The sequence below is a fragment of the Pangasianodon hypophthalmus genome, chromosome 4, assembly GCF_027358585.1.
Source record: "Pangasianodon hypophthalmus isolate fPanHyp1 chromosome 4, fPanHyp1.pri, whole genome shotgun sequence".
Classification (NCBI taxonomy): domain Eukaryota; kingdom Metazoa; phylum Chordata; class Actinopteri; order Siluriformes; family Pangasiidae; genus Pangasianodon; species Pangasianodon hypophthalmus.
The window spans coordinates 29497044-29519335 of record NC_069713.1 but is presented as its reverse complement, the minus strand read 5'-3'; the positions used below and the strand labels follow the sequence as shown (position 1 = coordinate 29519335).

The window sequence follows — 22292 nt, the reverse complement described above, 5'->3', positions numbered from 1 at the left end:
TCAAACACCAGCAAAACTGCATTAAGTCGCTTTATATGATGGGTGTATTCATGACATTCGTAACATCCTACTTCAACGCATCACGGTATTTCTGAAAGTTTAAATCAACATTTATGACCTTTTCTATTTTACATGACATTCATTTGAACTACTGCGTCATTGGCCATTTACCTCAACAAAGCATGTGATGAAAAAAAAAACACATTTATACCAACAATATATTTAACGTTAGGCTTTTAGATGTTCCTTCATTTACTTTTATTTACAGGTAACAAAAACGAGTACATAATTGTTAATATATTAATAGGTTAAAAACATTAACCCCAAGACAACTTTTTTTTGTAATGAAATGTAAAATTGAAGTACATTTTCCAGTTTCAAAAAACTATGGGGGTGCAAACTTTTGCACGCAACCGTAAAGTGTTACTGTGACTCTTTAGAACATTCACCCGCACAAAATAGTACAATAATAAATATATATGGCACAAAGTGTAATACGTACAAAGAGCAGAAAAAACTTCAATATGTTACATTACAAACTGTTCAAACTGTTCAAAAAACACAATTCACTGCTACATCTAAAGTTAATTTAATATTATTTACAAAGTACTAGTTACACACCACCCCACCTTTGCACATAAAACTGTTTGCTACTGAGATGTTGAAATGACTGACTTAGATTAATCTATTGTTCACATCTAAAGAGAACAAACAAAACAAACAAACCAAATGATCATAATTTACATGATTTAACACATATTTTAGTAAAGTGTCAAACCACCACAAGCAGCTTGGCATGGATTCTACAAGTCTCTGCAACTATATTTATTGGCTATTGAAAGGATGGAGCACCATTCTTCCAAAAGATATTTCCTCAGCTAGTGTTTTGATTATGGTAGTATAGAATTGTACGTCTACATTTGCGGACTGTAACCCATCTGTTGTTCCCCACAGTATCCATCAATAGAGAAGGAGCCTCTTTAATATGAATATCTTGACAACGGTGTATCCTCCAAGAGATCGTCCTGTAGGAAATAATATCAAAGACTGTAAAAACTGTCGCTTTGCTAGCCAGTATTAAAGCTATACTTAACAAGCAATGCTAATTTGGAAGTAATAATAATAACATGGTATAGAAGGACACATAATCCTGTTATATAATAGATCAATGTATTAGTAGACATTTTATCTGAGATGGAACCAGTGAATTTCACATTAACATTTATTGCCTAGGATAATAAAAGTGCAAATGAATAAACTACCAATATTTTTAAACAATGTCTACTTCCTACCATTCAGCACAACTGATGAAGAACTTCATCATGTCATCTCTCTAGAGAACTCCTTGACCAGATCATCCAAAAACACAAGAGACCTTGCAGTGGCTCAAAACAGCCATTATTATCTGCTTTTGTTGCTAACAAGACTCGCAGGTTTCTCCTTCAGGAGAAAATCAAGGAGGAGCTTGTTATTTGTCACCATATGGGCCATTCGATGCTTGTTCAGTCTCGAGATGGGAGTACTATAAATCGTTCCTGAAGGATATGTCCTGAGGCACCATCAGACTTCTTCAACTGATACAGAATGCCTTGTTTTCAACCTCGCCAAGTTCTCCCAAATTATCCTATTGCTGTATTCCCTCCATTGGCTTCCCGTAGTTGCTGGCATCAGATTTAAAAAAAAACAATGTTTGTCTACAAAGCCATAAACACAAATCTGGCCCATCCTTCCTGAAGATACTCATCAAATCATCCATCCACAAACCCGACTTGACTTGACCCCCTATCCCTCAAGATACAAGGACACATCAAGTCTCTTCTCTGTACTGGCACCAAGATGGAGGAATTAACTTCTCATGACTGTCTTGAAACAAAGTGTGAAGAATCACCTCTTTAATAAACACCCAGAAAATCTAGACATGTACTGTTTTTATACCTGTACTAGTTCCCACAGTAACTCCTCTCCTCCTGAGTATTCTTAAATCTTGGTCTATTTGTACTAGTGTGAGGCTATAAAGCACTGCTGTATAAGAACTTCAGCCAAATTCTGTAAATGTAAACCTTAGAGAACATCTTCTCTAATCATCTTTAACTTGATTTACTACATGTGCTTAGCAACTAACTGGACTGCTATAAGTGGTGAAAAACCATTGTAATGGAGGCTCACCATGGGAAGGTCTTGCAGTCTGTGGAATTCAGGATGGCCGCTTTGTTGGCAAAATTTGAGGAAGAGTATGATGGAGAGCAGAGCAGTGCTAATGATGAAGATGGAGATCAGGCCAGCAAGCAAAGGATCCAATGGAGAAGGAGAAGGCAATTTGTCTGAGTCTGAATTGGTGGAAATGCAAACAGCATGGAGTGTGATGCATGCAATAGGGAATACTCGACTACAACATCTGGATTATGACTCCACATACCTTCATCTCCCACATCTAGTTCTGATGGCCAATCCTGGTTCTCTTTCCCTAATGAAGCAGATCCAGTAATCAAGTCTTTCAGAGTAGAAGCTGGAATAGAAGGTGGAATTAAAGATACTGTTGGAATCGTCTCAGAGGTGGTGGATTGAGAAGAGTTTTGTTCTTCACTGAGATTGGTAGATGAAGGGATGGATGATCCTGGTGTAATGGTGGTGCTCCTCAGTAGAATGAGGGATGGAGTGATATCTAAAGAACCTAGAGCCAAATGGAGGAGAAAAGAGAACAGATTTGGAACAAGGAATGAGTTTTGAATATGATTAGGAGATGGGAAAGAAACTATGATGAAACTGTGGGAGACACAATGAAGAGATACAATGTTCTCCAATCATGGAAAACATAGAAAACAATAAGAATGAGGGCTTGGGAAAATGCACCGTTACGTTTATTTTGCCAAAAGAATCCCACTGAGATAGAATATCTTTTGCAAAGAGAACCAGACCAAAATGAGAGCGTAGCTAGATTTTTTTTTTTTTTTTTACCATATTTGGGATTTGGGATCTGTACTGTTTGACACTTAAAATCACTTACTTTTCTGACCAACTGCAGTCTGATAATTTTATATGACTCATATGATTTTAGCTGTAATGTATGCAAGTCTTGGAGGATTCTTTAAAATAGAAATCTAAGCCTTAAGTGGAGTGAGTTTAGTAGAAAAACCCCTACATGTGTCACGTGGCACCCTTAGAAAAATGTATACACTGCCATATATATATATATATATATATATATATATATATATATATATATATATATATATATGTATATAGTGCACATAGCGAGTACATAACCATATATACAGTTATGCATTTCTGAGTGTGATTTCAACTCTTATGTTGTTTCATTTTATGTTCACTGCATGTGCTTTTGTTTATTTTATAGTCCTGTCTCCACCCCAATCCTGTCATTGGTTTCTTATTCTAATGTGTTCACCTGTTCTGTGTCTCACCTCTTCATTAGTTTGGTTATGCACTCGCTATATGCACTCTAACCTCACATTATAATTTTACTTTTTTCTGTTCACCTATGTCTTAAACAGTGATCCATGACTTCCTGTTTCAATGGTGTATAAATATTAGGTGACACAGAGGCTAAACTCCCAGTCATTCATCAACATGGGGACGATTAGAGAATATACCAATGAAAACTCAGTTTCTGAACAGAAAAGAGGACTTTTCAACTTTTCCTGTGACTGATGATTAAAAGAATTATACCTTCTGTTGCATTTGTTGACATGATGCTTTCTGCTGGCTGAATGATGCCTGTCCCGATGGTAGTCTCTGTGTTGGGCTCTTCAGTGTCGGTGATCTTTGTGTTTGCATGATTTGTGGTCAAAATTGAAGTCAAGGTAAGAAGGGAGGCGGTGGATGCACCTAGAGAGAACAAAATTGGAAACAGGTCCCTGTGTGATTCGGCAAAGCAAGATGATTTCAGAGCATCATCATGTGTTGTAAGACGAGAACCTGTTACATCACTTTGACTCTAAACCAAGAGTGAGACACATTTATCAGTGCTAAATATAGCCCTGTTTCCAGCCTGCAGCATTTACAAACCTGAGATGTTACCGAGCTCCCAGCACTCATATAGCTCTTATTGGCTCTTATTTTCTTGCACAATTTACATTTTTACTAAAAGCGTAACAATAATAACAGTTATTACTTCAATATGTAACTTCACAGACATTTCTCTAGTAATGACAGAACAGCTTTTTGGGCTCTAATGCCATAAATAGTGTCTATATTGCTAATATAGAAGCTGAAGATAAAATATATTGAATATTTTACAATTATATTGGAATAGAAAGAAATTTAAAGACATAGCCTGGGTCAAAGGGTCAGCCCTTAGGAGGCGGTGTGTCTGGTACTGAGCTGCAAAAGTCTTTAAATGGTTGTTCAGTGTGCTACATATTTGAACGTCATTCAAAAGATTAGATTATCGAGCTGCATGATGTGGTGCCAGTGCCTGATCTTGAGACACTTCTACTGCTGTGGCTCTTCTCGCCTTCTGTTCCTGTCTGATTCGTCTTGACGTCACTTCACTCCTTCACTTCTATAATTCTCGGTGCTTCTGCACTTCTGACACACTTTAAGAGTTTAAGTGTTGGCCACGTCTCGGCTTGAGAATTCAGTAAATACTCTCAACTGGATACTATAAATTTGTACCGAAGAACTGTTGCTGTTATCATAAAGACTGTCCTGCTGCTCATCCCAGGACTGTGTCATGGGTTCCCTTTTGAGTCTGACTCCTCACGCTGTCTGAAAAAGTTTGTCCTCATCAGTGTCACCTCTCGATTGCTTATTAGGGATCTATATGAAATTGAATTGAATTATGCTCCAGAGTGGTGCAACTGTCTAAGCTGTCATGCTAACGTCCGAGAGAACTGGGGTGGTTTAGCACCCCAATCGGGGGGCACAAACTTTGGCTCTTGACTTGGAATACATTGCCCTGATATCATAACCCATGGAGTTATGATTAAAGGTTATTAGAATTATTTTTATCTCACCTTGTGCTCTGTCTCGTTCTGTGCTAGTGCTGCTGATATGTTGTGGTGGAGGTGGGGGACGAGAGATGTCCGTCCTAATGGGTTCTTTGGGGTCAGTGATCTTTGAGGTCACAAAGAGGTCAATGGCTTCATTTAGAGACACGGTGGTCGAGGCTGGAACGGATGCGGAGGACTCAGCTTGAGGGAGAACAATGAAAAAATATATAGTGTGAAGGAGATCTGCTAGTAGTCCAGGTTCAAGTAAGGGGCTTTGGATGTGTGAGTACAAAGCAGTCATGACCTTTAACTGCTACAGAAGTGTAGAGGGACCAACAAACCAGATGTGTTTGTAAAAGAGGAATAATATACAGGCCAGAATTATTGGCACCCCCTGGTAAAGATGGGTGAAAAGGCTATGTAAAGGTGCCTTTGTGGTTAATTAGCTTAAAATATGAGAGAAATCATAATAAAGGAAATAAATAAATAAATAATACACATTTTTGTCTCACAATTATTGGAACCCCAAGAAATTCTTATGAACGAAATGTAACTGAGGCATGTTCCCATTGATATTTGAATTTTTTTAAGTTGAAACTTTTAATTCATGAGAGTAATGAAATGAGACACAAATCTTTGTCCAAGTAAAAGCATAAATAAATAAAAAAGCACAAGGTTGTAGACCAGACTGAGAAATATTCAGCGCTAGGCTGTGTTCATTATTACGGAAAAACTGAAGCGTGAGGTATGGATTTCAAATCAAAGTGCTAGTACCAGTTCTCACTTGCGGGAGCTCATTAACAGTTCTGAACCTTGATTAGTGAGGCATAAAAACAAACCACAGACAGACGGATAGAAGGATGAATAGATGAATTATATGTAGACAGATACAGAAGCTCTGGGCATTTAATAGGTTTTTAGCACTGAGCCAACAAATTCTGGTACATTATTTTTTGCAGATTTTTATATCTTTTCATACATCACTGACATTTATAGTCTTTATAGTTTAAAGAGGAGATAATATTCCTCATACAGAAAAAAATTTCTTGAAATTTTTAAATCCTGGGCATCTATACTACTAATAAACAACAACAACAACAACAACTAAATCAATAATAATAATAATAATTATTATTATTATTATTATTATTATTACTGCTAATAACAGTGTGAAGGCTCTTACCTTTGAGACTCGGTGTGTGTGTCAGGAGTGCTACACTCCACACCACACACACAAGTGCATCCATAATTCACACCAAACAGATGGATATATTTTGCTGAATTTCTGATCTTCTCTGCGTTGTTACACTTCTTTGAATATCATCCCTATAAATATCCTCATGTGTGTGTATGTGGCTTTATCACCTCCCTTATAACAGACACACACACACACATATACAGACATACACACACAAGCGCGAGCCAGGTGATGTGCGATCAGTAATACCACTGAGCACACTCAGATGTCAGACCACACACCCACGTGTGTGTTGGAATGAAGGGGTGTGTGTGTGTGGTTGTGTGTGTGTGTGTGTGTGTGTGTGTGTGTGAGAGAGAGAGAGACAGAGAGAGAGAGAGACAGGGTGAGTCCGACATCGACTTATAGGCGAACACACTACACACTAGGCCTATTATTCATCTGTCTTACACAATAAGCCTTTGTAGTGAATGTGATTTTTCATGTCTACAATCCTAGCACTTTTGATGATGAGATTTAAAATTCACCCTATTGCTTACGTATTTCAACCCACATCATATACGTATGTACGCTAGATATGTCTTATTTACGATTTGATGGATACTGCAGTATACGGACTAAAGCATGTGGACACCTGAACGTCACACCCATATGTGGTTCTTCCCCCAAACTGTTGTCTAGAGTGTCTTTGTATGCTGTAGAATTACAGTTTCCCTTCACTGAGGCCCAAACTCTGTTCCAGCATGACAATGCCCCTGTGCACAAAGCGAGCTCCATGAAGACATGGTGTGTGAAGGTTGGAGTGGAAGAACTCGAGTGTCCTGCACAGAGCCCTGACCTCAACCCCACTGAACACCTTTGGGATGAACTGGAACACTGACTGCACCCCAGACCTCCTCGACGTCCCAACATCAGAGCCTGATCTCACTAACGCTCTTGTAGCTGAATGAACACAAATCCACACAGCCACGCTCCAAAATCTAGTGGAAAGACTTCGCAGAAGAGTGGAGTTTATTATAACAGCAAAGACAGGGGACTACTGTACATCTGGAATGGGATGTTCAACAAGCACATATGGGTGTGATGGTCAGATGTGGCAATATAGTGTATGATTTCAAACATGTTAATCTTCTTTGAGTATAATTTTGAAAGAGAACGATGCAGCGGCGCTTTAGTCCTTTAGTCTGTCCAGCTCTCTCTCACATCCTCGTCTGTGAACTCTGCTCAAACAGATTCGCTTCCAAAGGATCAACTTTCTTGCTAATACCATTGCCAAGGTCAATGCCATCTTGTAGAACACTAACTAGCTGAGGCGAGTGGCTTAGTGATTAGCATGTTTGCCTCGCAGCTCTGGGGTTGGGGGGTTTGATCCCCGCCTTCGCCTTTGGCCCCGAGTTCCCTGGGATAGGCCTCAGGCTCCTGTAGGTTAAGCAGTAGAAATGCTCCTGAGAGCTCATCTCCAAAAAAATAGTCATATGAGACTATGCAAACCTCAAATATTAATTACGAACTAATATACTAAGGAAGTAAGTAAGTACGTAATTTCCACTACAAAGTAGAAACACTGTAACTATACAGTGAACCGCATTCAGAATGCTCTCCAAAATTCATGCCAATGAAGCCTCGACCTCCAGGTCAGTGAGCTGTCAGTCCAAATCTCACTAGCCAATGAGAGTAAATCGCTGTTAAGCCCCTCCCACGTGAGAGGTTTGTGCCAGAATGGCGGATCGTAAACGAAAACTTTGAAACCGCGTTCATAAACCATGATTAGCAAAAAGGAAGCTTCAAAAACTTAACAAAGAATCCTGTTTATTTAAAGACCATTTTAAATGTTTGCCATTGAGTTCATTGTTTTCGGTTTCAGACTTTTCTTCTTTCTCATTGTATATTTTTGTTGAAATGTTACGTTCAATACTTTTGGCACAAATTTTATGTAGCAACTGTTTTTTTTTTTTTGTTTTTTTTTTTTGCATTGAGTTTGCAAATTGTATATGTAGCTACTGCAAAACAACAGCTAGCTATTACTTTCATAATATTTCCCAAATCTGTGGTTGAAGTGGGGGCTAATTGGTGCTCATTAGGGCCTTTCGCACCACTTTAGTTCCAGAACTAAATTTACAGTACTAAAGTACTGGGCGATTTTGCGTGAATTATTTCCCAGTACCGTTTAAAGGGTTGCATTCGCACCGACAGTGGGCACTAGGAAGTGACGTAAGCCGGTCGACAGCGACGTCATTTGTGCGCGGCGTTCAACAACAAGAACAACGTAAACAACCGGAGGATGGAGGACGCTGTGATCGGAGCTGTGTTTTTGTTGTGTCTCGCGGGTTTCACAATAATGGACATGGAATGTCGACGTATACATAAAGTGATTGAAAGAACAGTATGTTTACGCGGCGTTTTAAATCATGGAGGGTGAGGGCGTTTTCGTACACGTTTGGCCAATCAACGTCTACTTACGCCACGGATAGTACCAGTCGTGCTGGTTAGACCCTGCTCCGGAGTAGAAGCTAATTTGGTTCTCGAAAAAGGCAGTCCAGTACTAAAATCGCACCCAGTTCCAGAGGTGGGAAAACGCCAAAAAGTGGGGAGTTCCACAATTAGTTCAGGGACTATGAAAAGGTTCCCGTGGTGCGAAAGGCCCTAGAGAGGGAGTGTAGGGAGTAGTGGGCTAGGGCATGATTTGGAACACACCCCGATAGCTATAACTATACTGAGATTATTCAGTAGGACTGGACACAGACACTGTGAGCTTCTCTAGACTTGTTGTGTCTTAAATCAGTTGAGGGACACATTATGTAAGCTGTTTGGGTAAAATATTGTTACAGGACATTTTTTGTATCCGTGAAAACCGGCGATAATGTCCGCTTGCTCAGAACCGACCGAGTTTACTGCGGAGGCAGTGGAGAGGGTAGGACATATCAACTATTCACTTTAATTCAATTGAAGAAAATGATAAAAATTAGCTTTTGTTACATATTCTGTTGTTTTCTGAAGAGTTGTGGACAAACCTAGTGTCAAAAGTACGTCTCGCGGGCAAATACAGCGCCTGTATCCTAAATGTCACCTATCACTATCCGTAGTGCACTACAAAGTGCGCACAACGCCGTTCTGTATTATTACGTATGTAGTCTACTTGTGTAGGCTCCGTGGCGCCATTTTCAACACAGGCATACTATATCGCGAGCAACTGTAATCTAATGGAATTTAACGGTTAAGATTAGCAGGCGGCTAATTTGTTTTTCTTAACGAAAATATTTTGGTTGCCGTAGCAACAGTGTTAGCATGGTGCTAATTTCGTGAAGTATAATAGAATGTTCGTTTATTATAATTTAAAAATGTATTTGAAACAAATGTTTTCTAAAAGTGTGAATTTGAGTTGTCACATGAGGTTAAAAAAACAAACAAACAAACAAATAAATAAATAAATTAGCATCTAGCTAGCTAAAGAGAAGTAAAAACCAGGAAGTACTTTTATGAGAGAACTGAGATTTATTAAATTACTTTTGAAACTCAACTTTAACCTCTATTAATGATAACATAATTAATAATTTAATGTGAAATATTTAATTATTATGTAAGTGAATTATTCTGGGCTTAGCTGTTCAGTTTGACAATAATTCAACAAGTACATTGAACACAATGGCTGTATAGCAATATATGGAGTTTAGAAAATAATAAAAGAGTAAAATAATAGGTTTATGATTACAAATTGTTCCTCTGTTACACCTGTAAATGTTATATGCAGTCTAATTTAGTGTATGCTTTTGAGTGTGTAAGGCTGAGGTCAATAGAGGAGACTTAGGGTGTAGAAAAGTAACCTGATATCTCAGTACATCTCTGTGATGCTAATAATAACAGAAAGCATGTGTTGTGTGGCTGCTGTTGGCACTCAGAGCTTGAAGTTTGCCAAAATATAAAGAAATTTGTCATTTCTTTTGGTCCGATTGGTCAGAAGGTGTTGATTAATTTCCTGTAAATCCTCAGTAGCGCCTGTATTACGGCTTAAACCCAGTGTGTACCTGTACTCATGGACTAGTTTGGGAGTTTGGGACGCAGGCCGTGTCTCTTGAAATGCCTCACATTTTTTTGTGTCATCACCCTCCCACAGGCTCTTCAGCAGCTGTACTATGATCCGGATATGGTGCAGAAAAACGTGGCCCAAAAGTGGCTGGCGCAGGCCCAAGCGTCACCGCAGGCGTGGCACTTTTGCTGGGCATTGCTGAGCCCGGACAAGGTTGGTACAAAAGTCACCGTGACTTAAAAGTGGGGTACAATCCAATTTAAGACACCACAAGTCAAGTCAAGACACCACAGTGTGTCTCTGTCTTGCAGAATGAACTCACATCCTTCAAAATAAAAAAAAAAAAGCAGCTGGCTTTAAACCAAAGTAGCACAATGATGTCACTGTATAGTCAAATGGTTTTGAATACCTTATGTTTTATTACAGTTTAATCCCAAACAAATGAAGTGATCCAGACTAAGAGTGAATAAGAAACTCTAAAACTGTAGAACTTATTAGCTGCTCTCGCTCTCAAACCCTAATGTGACCTCAATGAAGACAGACGCACTTGGAGGGTGAAGCTGTTACGCCTATAGATTAAAGCCTCGTAGACAGCGCTAGTATTAATTATGAAACATTAATATGTCGTGTGTAAAATGCCGAATTAGTGTGTTAAAAATTGATCCAGTGAAATAAAGTCTCATTTTTCAATTCAGGAAATATTTTGTAATTGACTATTCATTTATACGTACTCCCACAGTTTTTTTTTTTTTTTTTTTAAGTATTTAAAATGAGGCCATTTAAATGAGAAAAAAAATGCTAAAATTCTAAGGGTGACTGGTAGTTTATATCATAAACGTATCTGATCAAGGTAAGAGAAAGAGTAACAATTATAAAATATATTTTAGCTACCATATTTTAGCTTTGTACTAAAAATTTATCAAAATATAATTTTTTTAAAAAATGTTAAATCTTCATAATATCAAAATACCAAAATATGCAATTTGAAAGTTTCATGATGACGTGAAATGATTTTGACCCGAGCAGGTGCCTGAGATCCAGTTTTTCGGTGCGAGCACACTACACGGCAAAATCTCCAGCCACTGGCACGACCTCAGTTCTGAGCTTCGTGAGTCTCTCCGCTCTCAACTCGTCACCCACGTGTGCCACTTCGCCCTCGGCCCCAAGATGGTGCTGACGCGCCTCTGCGTGGCCCTGGCGTCTCTGATCCTCCGCACGCTCCTCGACTCCTGGCCCAGCGCCGTGCCCGATCTCCTGCAGGCGTTCCAGAGCGGAGAGGGCTCAGCTGAGGCGGCCGGCCGGCGCCTGGCCCTGTTAGAGGTGCTCACCGTGTTGCCTGAGGAGCTCCTGAGCAGGAAGTTCACACCAGGGAATCGTGCCAGGCTTCAGGCTGCCCTGGCGCAAGAGTGGACGTCGTTGTGTCCACTGCTGAGGGAGCTGCTGCGGTGTGAAGGCTCGGCATGCAGCGTGAAGGAGCGAGCGCTGCGCTGTCTGCCGTCCTGGCTCACGCTCGGCGTCGATTTGGGTCAGTGTGAAGGAGTGCTGCAGGATAGCTTGGCCATACTTAAAGTGCCTGAGCTTTTTGACACGGCTGTGGAGAGCGTCGTCGGTGCCCTTTCAGTGCCTGACTGGCAGAGGTGAGGGCCAAAGACTCAGATTTTGAGAAGACACATTTTCACTTCATGAACTCACAAAATATCATTTTTCTTCTTGCAATTCAGCGTAATGTTATTACTTACATATACACGTGTATGGAAACCATTACATATAATAATAAATAGCAAAATATATACACTACTGTGCAAAAGTCTTAGGCACCCTATTTTTTCTTTTAGTACAAACTTTGTTGTAGATTTTTATTTTCTGACTTCTATACTATTGATTCGGTACAAAAACACTTTAGATTCCAAATATTAGTTTTCCAGCACAAAATTAAATGTTACAGAAAAATGTTTGTATGTCAGTAAAGAAAGCAGCGGATGACATAAGAGACACTTTTCAGATAAAAACAGAATGAAGGCTGCTGGGTTTTGCTGCAGAAATAAGAAGCGAGTCGACAGTCAGAGTCTCCAGAAGAACTGTGGCTGCTTCTGCAAGATGCTCAGTAACACTTCCAGCTCATTTCCTTATAAAACTGCACACACTGCACCTGAGAATACTATTTTTTTTTTTAAAGCAAAGGATCGTCACACCAAATATTGATTTTGTTTGATTTATTACTGTTTACTGCTCTTTATAGGATTTTTTTTAATGTAGAAACATTTAATTTCATTATTTTCAAAGGCATCTTTGCTCTACAGCATGCCTAAGACTTATGCACAGTACTGTTAATACAGAAATAAATATATCAAGGGAACACACTTGAGCCTCTGAAGCCTTGTTCATCACGGTTAGAAAAACTGTGTGTTTGGCTCAAGCTCTTCCAATGACTTCCCTCTTCTTGCCAGTCTAATCTGAAATATCTAACGTAACAGTACTTAATGAAAACACACTAACGTCGACATTAAAGCGTGCATGTTTTTTTTGCGTGTAGGTCCGCGGACAGTCTGGTGAAGTTGTTGCCCCGTGTGCTGGAGCTCCAGGAGGAGCTGAAGAGGGCAGTGCAGGACAGAGACATGGAGACGTCTCACGGAATCTGCCGCATTGTCGTCGCTCTCGGCGAAACCCACTGCAGGTTAGACCTTACAGCATGCCTCTAACTTATATAACGTAGATCATCATCAGATCAGAGCTGCATTCACGAGTTCTGATTATCGCTGATCTCCATTGGTGTTGGGAAGACTGAATAACGAGCACGAAGATGCACTGGGACTTAAATAAGCCCCGCCTCCAGTGTAGATTTCACACTGTGGTACTCGCCTCTAAGGCCAATCCACAACCTTTTCAAAAACACAGCAACAGTAGTGTTGCAGATCATTCAGAGTAAGAGCTCACTTCATGTTAATTCACATACAGTTGAGGTCAAAAGTTTACATCCCCCTTTCAGAATCTGCAAAATGTTCATTATTTTACCAAAATAAGAGCGATCATACAAAATACACGTTATTGTTTATTTAGTGCTGACCTGAATAAGATATTTCACATAAAAGATGTTTACATATAGTCCACAATATAAAAATAATAGTTGAATTCATAAAAATATTTGAATTTTTGAATTTTATAAAACTTTTTGAATTTGAAGTTCAGGGTAAATTTCACTAATTTTGTCTTCTGGGAAATATGTAACTATCTTCTGTAGCCTCTGAAGGGCAGTACTAAATGAAAAAATATGATATTTAAGCAAAATAAGAAATAAGAAGTTGTACACATCTTCATTCTGTTCAAAAGTTTTCACCCCCCAGCTCTTAATGCACGTTTTTTCCTTCTGGAGCATCAGTGAGCGTTTGAACCTTCTGTAATAGTTGCATATGAGTCCCTCAGTTGTCCTCAGTGTGAAAAGATGGATCTCAAAATCATACAGTCATTGTTGGAAAGGGTTCAAATACACAAAAATGCTGGAAAACCAAAGAATTTGTGGGACCTGAAGGATTTTTCTGAAGAACAGCAGGCAGTTTAACTGTTCAGGACAAACAAGGGACTCAGGAACAACTATCAGTAAACAAAAAAACACAGCTGTGGATCATTCAGGTAACAACACAGTATTAAGAATCAAGGGGATGTAAACTTTTGAACAGGGTCATTTTTATAAATTCAACTATTATTTTCTCTTGTGGACTATATGTAAACATCTTTTATGTGAAATATCTTATTCAGGTCAGCACTAAATAAACAATAACATGCATTTTGTATGATCGCTCTTATTTTGGTAAAATAATGAACATTTTGGAGATTCTGAAAGGGGGATGTAAACTTTTGACTTAAACTGTAACAGATCTTCTTTCCAGCATGTCTGGTTAGTTGGTTTTAGACATAATAATAGATAAGTCTGTTATAAATGTTGAGAAATGTGGGCCAGCGGAAGAAAAGGTCAGTGAAACTAATATAAACAATGAAATATGAAATCAGGACATGGGGACAGGAAAGTAGTGGGAGAATAGATTAGTAAATATGTAATTATGTCATGCAGACACGCCGTAGAGCCCGACGACGTGGATTTAATCTCCTCTAGACGTGTCAGGTGGCAGACATTATGACTAACAGTCTCTGTCTCTGTCCCTGCCTCAGAACATTGTTGGAACAGATCGGACACTGGCAGGGTTTCCAGGCTCTGGTCAGTATGATTCTGTCCTGCACTGCGATTCCTGGCCACTACCCAGTGGACGAGACTTCCAGCTCACTCACTCTCACATTCTGGTACACACTGCAGGTAGGGAAGAACATCAGCAGATTTTAGACCACCTTTAAAATCCATATATGCAAGACTGCATCTTCTGTTCAGGTCATTTAACAGAAATCATTATTGTTAGTCATTACTATAACATCGTTCAGTTATCTAAATGTTTGCGTCGTGTTTCCTATGCATCGTTACTTAATGTAATTTATTCATGTCATACCTGTAGTGTATATGAACTTAGATTTCTGTAGTAGTCCATAGTGAGAGGTGCTCCGTTCCTTACAGGATGACATCATGTCACTGGAAACAGAGAAGCAGACGTTTTACCTGCAGCTGTACAGACCCGTTTACTTCCAGCTGGTTGACGTTCTGCTGCACAAAGCACGCTTTCCTAACGAGCACGACTACGCCTCATGGTCTTCTGATGACAAGGAACAATTCAGGACATACAGGTGACCAAAATGAGGAAGTTTTATTAAACGGTAAAACACAAGTGTGGGTTTAGGAAATCTAATATATAAAATTGTGACACGCACAGTTAATTATGTTGTTAAAATGGTCTGATGTGATGGAGTAGCTGTGAACAGTGTGTACCATGTTGCAGAGTCGATATCTCAGACACTCTGATGTGTGTGTATGAGCTGCTGGGCCCCGAACTGTTGCGCAAACTGTACGACAAACTTGGTGTGTTGCTGACCGACACGACGCACTCACACTCCTCCTCGTGGCAGGTCAGTATCTCATTTGGCTTGATGATAGAAATTGCATATTGATAGGGGCGGAGCTTAGGGATGGCCTGGGGTGACTTTAGCCACCCTGAAATATAAATTTTTCACCACAGAACTGATAGATCATTTTTAAATCAGATCACACTACTTCATATATTGTGGTATATCATATATCCTATTATCAGCCCTGTTTGACAAAAAAAAATGTTTTCTTTTTTTTTTCTATTCATCTTTACCAACTTCTTATCTCTGTCTCTGTCTGTATGGAGGATATAGAGGCTCTGCTGTTCGGTTTCCAGTCCATAGCTGACACTGTGGACGTCAGTTACTCAGACGTGATCCCAGGTCTGATCGGCCTCATCCCTCTCATCTCCGCGAACAGCGTTCAGCTCACAGAGACCGTCATGCTCACACTAGGTACATCATTCATTCCAGGAAAAATTAGGCTCTGCGTTAGGCACGTGCCAAAAATCATTTAAGCATTAATCATGCTTGACTTTCACCTCAGATTATTTAAAAAAAAAAAAAAAAAGACATCTTATCATATCGACTACCCCACCTTACAGTTTGTATGTATTCTGTATACAGTATTTGTCTGTGTTTGTTAGGCTCACTGGCTGAGTGGCTGGCCGATCACCCAGTCATGGTGCCCGCTGTCCTGTGTGTCGTCCTGCCCGCCCTGTCAGACGCTGATCTCTCCGTGGCCGCCGTCTCCACGCTGAAGAGAATCTGCCGCGAGTGCAAGCGTCACCTTTACCCGCACGCCAACGACATCCTGGCATCCTCACAGGTACACAACAGCTCGGACCAAAAAAAGTTACATCTAGAACCCTTCGGTGTGCCTCTTTTTCAAATTTAAATAATGGGAATGAAATAAAGATTATAGAAGATACTGAACAAGACAAGAATGAAAGGAATCTCAAGTAACACATTACAAGCAAAATGAATAATGAATGAAAGATACTAATAGCTTTCATTTTCATTTTTAGTGTTAACATGGACTAAGTTTCTCCTAAGCGAGCATCACATTGAACACAGTCTCTCTTTAAACTCCTAGAAAAAAACATGTTTTGATTTAATGGTTCTTTGGATGGTTAAGGGTTCAAAACAGAAACACGATATTAAAAAAAAAATCTTTAAATGTTCCCTCAGAAAAACACACTCAAGAGTAGGCTAGCAGGTTCCATATGAAATCTTTTATTCTAAGAATATAGCTATTACGATGACCTTAACATGATTCTTTTTTGGAATTATAGCTCTGAATATGTATTTTTTTTTCTTTTTTAGGATGCACTCGTTAAGCGGATCCACAAGGTCAGAATTCCTCTCATCCACACCACATTCCCAGTGTGATTTACATCCGTGTTAGGGATTGATCAGAGCACTGATAAATTTTTTATTTCCACAGAGCCCTCAGAGCACGTGGCTCATGCAGGCTCTGGGATTTTTACTCTCGGCCATGCCGGATGAGGAGATTCCGGAAAGACTGCTCTCTCTCCTCTCGCCTCATATCCAGGACCTGGAGCGGCTGGCCAATCAGGCGGTACAGATCAAACCAGCACCTTACTCCGCACAGCTCACAAAACTCAGCTGAGAATGCAGCTTATTCCAAACACCCTGAAATTTACTGAATTTATTTTGTGATAGCTCAGATTTTCTCAAAATAAGAATTTTTGTCTTTTTATCGCTGTCACTGTGCCTTTATAAAAATTGCCCATATAAAAATTGCTGCATGTTATCTGTCTGAATCATTTTGTTTCATTTCCACAGTTGCCTAGCAACAGTGTGCTCACGATTTTGATCTCTTAAAGCTTCCACCTTATTAGATTTATGACATGTAGCAATGAGAGTGAGGAATATCAGCCTGGTCCTATGACATGTACTACGTGATAAATGGATTACTCAGTTGGATCTTGACTTATTGTAACACATGATAACGGAAACTAACTTTACAGACGTTCCGCAACATTAAATGTAACTACAAACGGGTGTGTGTCTTTCTTTAATTGAACTTAACTTGAGTGATGTTCTTAGGGTTTAACTTTAATGCTTGTTGTGTTTTCCTGCCCTTTGCTTTTATTTCACAGCCCTCTCCTGCCACTAAACACTCCACGCTTCAGGTTCTGGGCCTGATCTCCAGCCTCTTCTCCACTCTCGACTTGAACACACACGGCGAAGGACTGGACGGGGTTAAAGGTCGTCGATTTGCTGCTCACAACAATCCGGTACAGTTCAGCCCTCATCAACAGCGTTGACTCATCTCCCCCATTTTAGTGGCTGTTCTAATCCCTCAGAAGCCCAAGGAGTCGAGTCAACAAGCTCGAAATGTTTGCATTGCCATTGCGGAGTTTTTAGAATGACAAAACATAGCATAACTTCACTTTATTGATATCTGGTTAGTGGTTAGGATGAACACATAAATGTGACTTATGGAAATGGATTGAAGGAATTCATTCTCCCTTTTCTGGATTTTTCTTTCAGGTAGTAGTCGTGCTACAGCAAGTGTTTCCTCTCATCCAAACCCTTCTGAGCAAGTGGCTGAAAGACACCGAAGTGGTGGAGGTAAGTGATATAAACAAATACATAAAACACTCACTTCACCATGTATTAACATAATTGAGTGCAAAAGACTGTATCCCCCATAGTTTTTGAGTGAAAGGAAAGGTACCCAAAACAGATTTAGCAGGCATCTGTGTTCATTTCTTCCGTCTCTTACTTGTTTTACTTCTTCCCAGGCCTCATGTGCTGTTTTTGAGAAATCTCTGAAGACCCTTGGCGGTGATTTTGCTCCTCTCGTACCTCAACTCTGTGAGCTGATTAGTCAGCTGTTCAGCGCCTACCCACAAGCCTCTGCTTTGGATCTCATACAACAGGTGGAATGAGATGAGAATGTGTATTTCGACAGCTACAGCCATGCTCTAATGCGTTACACTAACTATGCCCTCTCTTCACTGTTTTATAGCTGCTTCAGATATTTGCCTGTGAGAAGGAACACGTCTCATCAATCGCTGCGGTTCTGGAACTTGTCACAAACGTCACCATGTCTGTTTTTCAGCATGGTAAGGGATCCTCTTAATCATGCTCATGCACTGATGTTAACACAAGTGCTGTGTAAACGTGTTAATGTTCATGTAGAGACTCAAAAACTCAGAGGCAAAGTTCCAAATCTGTTTTTTATCCCACCATCGAGTTCCTCCTTCTAGTTCAGTTCATTTTTGCCATCTTCTAATATATTATCATCTCAAGTTACATAGAAATCATCACTCTAGACTTGAGTACCCAGAAAGCCTTGCATACTTATTTAAAAAAAAAAAAAAAGGAGGAGGAATCTGTTCATAAACATTCACGAATGCAATGAAACGCTGTTTACATTCAAGTGAGTTTCACGTAGACGTCTTTATTCTGCTAGTTAGTTAACACAACACCAGCTAATTAGCTAGCTATGTAGCGTATCACTGTGCTACTAAATACTAAATAAACTGGCTGAAATCACCCACATGGCTACTTTATTGTTTCCACAAAGGCCTTGTGCTATCAAATGCCCGTGTTTATGCTCCAAATTGAAATAAATAATAAAAATGTATTTAATTGGAGCAGCTACATTTAAATACTGAGTGAGCATGTTAGTTAGCTATGATATGTGCTGTTATAGTCAAAATACTATTGGACTATGCAGACAAAATGTGTGTGTGTGTGTGTGTGTGTGTGATGGTGCAGGTGCAAGAGAACATCCTGACGTGGTCGAGTCGTTTATGAAGCTTCATGCACAGGTTGGGATTTTTTACTCTTCGAATAAAAACCCAAAATCTATTTTTAATTGGATCACAGATCCTGAAGTCTAAATTATTTAAGGTTTCTAACATCTAGTCATTTAGCAGACACCTTTATTCACAGCTTCTGGTCACTACAACCTTCGCCACTGATGTACGATGTACACCGATGTACTTAATCTGATCTGCTACATTTAAGTGACTTTTACAAGATAGTGGCATGTCGATGGATTCTTTTTCTGTTCTGAAAACACACTGCTGTTTCATGTGGTTCTTTTCCAATGTTTTCTTATTTTACAGGTTTTGAAAAGGAAACCAGATCTGTATCACTCAGAGGGTCTCGATATCAGAGTGGTCTTCTACTGTGGTGAGAGCTCGTGTAGTGCATTTATAATTAAACACCACGTTTCCGATAAAGAAAGCCTTCACAGTGTTTTTCCTACTTCCTCCTGCAGGAATTTTAGCTTTCAAATTTCCCGAGACGCCCACTCTCAAGTCCACATGTGTGCTGTTTGTAAGTCACTCTGCTTTTCCTTTATTGCATCCAAGGTGAAATGAACTATAAATCATTAGCAGATTGCGAACCTCATCCTATTATATGTCATAAGCACTAGACTTTCTTTTTCTTCTGCTCAAAATACACTGTACATGTTACTCCTGTAAGTACGACACTTCTTAAACCAGTCCATTTTTGGGTTTTTTTTGTATGTTTTATTTAGTTTCTTTGTCTTTAATGGTTCCGTCTTCTTATTTCTATCAGCACAATTGTAAATGTGGCTTTATCCTTATTTAATTTTTTATTTTTTTTTGGGATGAATGAAATAACAGCAGTTTTTCTCTCTTCCTCCTGTACGTGGCGCTGCTCAGACAGAGCTGATGTCTCACTGTGAGGACGTCCCCGCTGTCCGAGATGTGCTGCAGGAGGACGGCCTGCTGCTTCTTCAGACCCTACTGGAGGTCAGGCACTTCACTCACTTAATACAGAAGGAATAAAACACTTGGGCAAGTGTTGTAACAGGAAAATAATCAATGATACAGTACGCTGGTGTGATGAACAGAGTTACAGTTATCGCCACAAAGTTGATTATTTTCCCGTATATCAGCACACCCTGAAGTGTTTTATTCCCCTTATACCACAGCAAATTACCAACAACTACAATGTTTGTTTATTAACAAATCACCATTTAACCATTTATAATTATTTAGTGTTGCAGAACATCTGAAAACAGGTTCGTTCCTGTTCTCACTTACGTTATAGCAGCTGTAAACATTCATTCCCTCACCAGCATCTCTTTTGTTCTCTGTCTTAACGTTAATAAGATAAAAACGTTATTAAGACATAAAGTGTAAAGTCCTCTGTCCTGAAGACGATGGAAAACTCAAAGTTACAGTTTTAGCTCTGACTGTTACAAAGCGCTGACACTGGAGACTCCTTTTTGTAGATGTTAAATAAACATCCCCTTACAGAAAACTTCACCATATCAACGATTACGCACGTTTTTTTTTTTTTTTTATATATATGTGTATGTTTTTAACCATAGAAACACATGCATTGATATAAACCTGTGATCTGCAGCTGAACTAATGTCAGAGCTGCTGTTATAGAAGATTAATCAATGCCTTCTGACCAATCAGTATCTATTTAATATTAAATATACACTACTGTACATTAAATGATCTCTAATGACCTCCATAAATACACAATATTAACAACATTAGTAATAATGGAGGATATTCTAGGAACTTTGTGTGTGTGTGTGTGTGTGTGTGTGTGTGTGTGTGTGTGTGTGTGTAGGTTATCAGTATCCAGGCTCCCTGTGGTCTGCTGGAGCTCCTGGCTGAGGTTCTGTTCTCCATCAGTCTCCACTGCCCCAGCTTGCTCGCGACTCGGTTGAGAGATGCCCTGCAGCCGGACGCCTTCCCCTGCGCCTTACTCACGCCGGAGCACAAAGAGCGCTTCTGCCAGCAGATCCTCAGGTGAAATAAGCAATACATCACATACACTGGGCTTGACTGCACCCTATCTAAGATGTCTTGCTCTGGGATTCGAACCAACAACCTTTTGGTTACTGTTACAGAACCTTAACAACCCAACTAAAGGATGAGTCTTTAACAGATGACACACTGTTGTCTAATATTGACTCACAATACACAAATTTAGACTTTTTTAACAGCTTAGATTCATGATCAGGTTGGATTGGAAGTCTTTTCAGACGTGCAAAAGTTTGCACACCCCCTCAGTAAAATGTAGAAGTGGTGGCTCAGTAGTGAAGGCTTCAGGCTAATGATCAGAAGGTCGCGAGTTCAAATCCCAGCACTGACTAGCTGCCACTGTTGAGTCCTTGGTGTGAGACACTTGACCCCAAAATCTGCTCAGTTGTATACTTTCTTAGTTTTGAGTCACCTTGGATAAAAGTGTCATGCAAATGAAGATGAGAAATTTATAGCAACAAGACATATGGCATTTAGTGTGATATGTTCTACAGATATTCCTTATTTATTTATTTATACTGTATATCCCAGAGATTTGAGCGTCTAGCCCAAACAGTAATGTCCATCTGTCCATTTTGGAACATAACTCTGAAACGAAACTGTTTTAAAACAGAAGCACTAGGGGCTGGGTCTTGTATCAACGCTCACAGCTCTGTTTTTCCTCCTCCTCCTCCTCAGGGAACAAGTGAGTAAGTGGAAGATGAGGGACATTGTGAAGGAGTTTTCCCTGTTGTGTCGCGGTCTACAGGGAACAGACGATACCGCGGATTACTGAACAGCTTTGCTTTGTGAACATCCATGTTTTTTCAGACACTTTGGGGATCAAACATGGAGACACAAGAAGATTGGGGAAAAACCCACAATGCTCTGCGTTTGCCCTTTTTACCGATTTCCAGTATCACAAGGTCATTGTTTTCTGACTAATTTCATATTATACTGTATAGTTTTTTTGAATGTGTGTTGCGTCTAAGCAAGAACTGTGCACTTCTTTCAATTTTTAAGGTGCCTTCACTCACTTTTGTCGTTGACATCATCCCAGGTTTGTCTCCTGGTGTCACTGATTCTGGGTTTGCCCTGAACTGTTACACTTACTGTTTTATACCACATCGTTTCTGAATTCTCAATTCTGATTGGTCAGAAGGTGTTGCTTCAGCTCTGACAGTGTTTCCGGCTGTAAGGCAAGTCACACGTTTATATTAATATGTGCTCGTTCTAATACTTTTATCGTTTCTATAGTAACAATTAAATTACAGGTACTTGTATGACTGACGTTCCACAGAATGTGTCGTTATTCAACAAAGAAGAAAGTTATCTGTAAGGAGATGTCTATTTCTATTTCACATTTATGGAAGGAG

The 22292-nt window shown here is 39.6% G+C and overlaps 2 protein-coding genes across 6 annotated transcripts; one reads left to right on the top strand and one right to left on the bottom strand.

Moving 5' to 3' along the window:
* Positions 1–241: 241 nt before the first annotated feature.
* si:ch73-344o19.1 (uncharacterized) lies at positions 242–6458 on the bottom strand. 5 transcript variants are annotated; one of them, XR_008301586.1, is made up of 7 exons: positions 6136–6457; positions 4977–5153; positions 3688–3846; positions 2417–2671; positions 2167–2254; positions 1293–1859; positions 895–1025 (listed from the first exon to the last, which is right to left on the bottom strand). XR_008301586.1 is itself a non-coding variant. In XM_026937211.3 (6 exons), the coding sequence occupies exons 1-6, from the start codon at positions 6197–6199 to the stop codon at positions 875–877; spliced, it is 894 nt and encodes a 297-aa protein (XP_026793012.1). In that variant the 5' UTR covers positions 6200–6454; the 3' UTR covers positions 242–874. The 5 variants fall into 5 exon arrangements, 3 of the variants coding, with proteins under 3 accessions (XP_026793012.1, XP_026793013.2, XP_053089101.1); XR_008301585.1 differs by having other exon boundaries at positions 2167–2327; positions 6136–6453; XM_026937211.3 differs by lacking the exon at positions 1293–1859 and having other exon boundaries at positions 242–1025; positions 6136–6454.
* A 2396-nt stretch (positions 6459–8854) lies between these two features.
* ipo13a (importin 13a) lies at positions 8855–22202 on the top strand. The gene is made up of 21 exons (XM_034303624.2): positions 8855–9061; positions 10262–10387; positions 11201–11811; positions 12708–12848; positions 14339–14480; positions 14733–14899; positions 15052–15178; positions 15445–15592; positions 15784–15965; positions 16463–16489; positions 16584–16718; positions 17263–17400; positions 17657–17737; positions 17911–18048; positions 18138–18234; positions 18893–18945; positions 19246–19312; positions 19401–19459; positions 19813–19902; positions 20741–20922; positions 21616–22202. The coding sequence occupies exons 1-21, from the start codon at positions 9011–9013 to the stop codon at positions 21710–21712; spliced, it is 2859 nt and encodes a 952-aa protein (XP_034159515.2). The 5' UTR covers positions 8855–9010; the 3' UTR covers positions 21713–22202.
* The last annotated feature ends 90 nt before the right edge of the window (positions 22203–22292 follow it).

Excerpts from the sequence above, each read along its gene's own strand:
- ipo13a (XM_034303624.2), top strand. The coding sequence starts at position 9,011 with ATGTCCGCTTGCTCAGAACCGACCGAGTTTACTGCGGAGGCAGTGGAG. Across the intron at positions 11,812-12,707 it reads TCAGTGCCTGACTGGCAGAG|GTCCGCGGACAGTCTGGTGA; the intron begins GTGAGGGCCAAA and ends TTTTGCGTGTAG. Across the intron at positions 12,849-14,338 it reads CTCGGCGAAACCCACTGCAG|AACATTGTTGGAACAGATCG; the intron begins GTTAGACCTTAC and ends TCCCTGCCTCAG.
- si:ch73-344o19.1 (XM_026937211.3), bottom strand. The coding sequence starts at position 6,199 with ATGGATGCACTTGTGTGTGTGGTGTGGAGTGTAGCACTCCTGACACAC. Across the intron at positions 2,672-3,687 it reads GTCAACAAATGCAACAGAAG|GTTCTTTAGATATCACTCCA; the intron begins GTATAATTCTTT and ends ATTTGGCTCTAG. Across the intron at positions 1,026-2,166 it reads GACTGCAAGACCTTCCCATG|GACGATCTCTTGGAGGATAC; the intron begins GTGAGCCTCCAT and ends TATTTCCTACAG.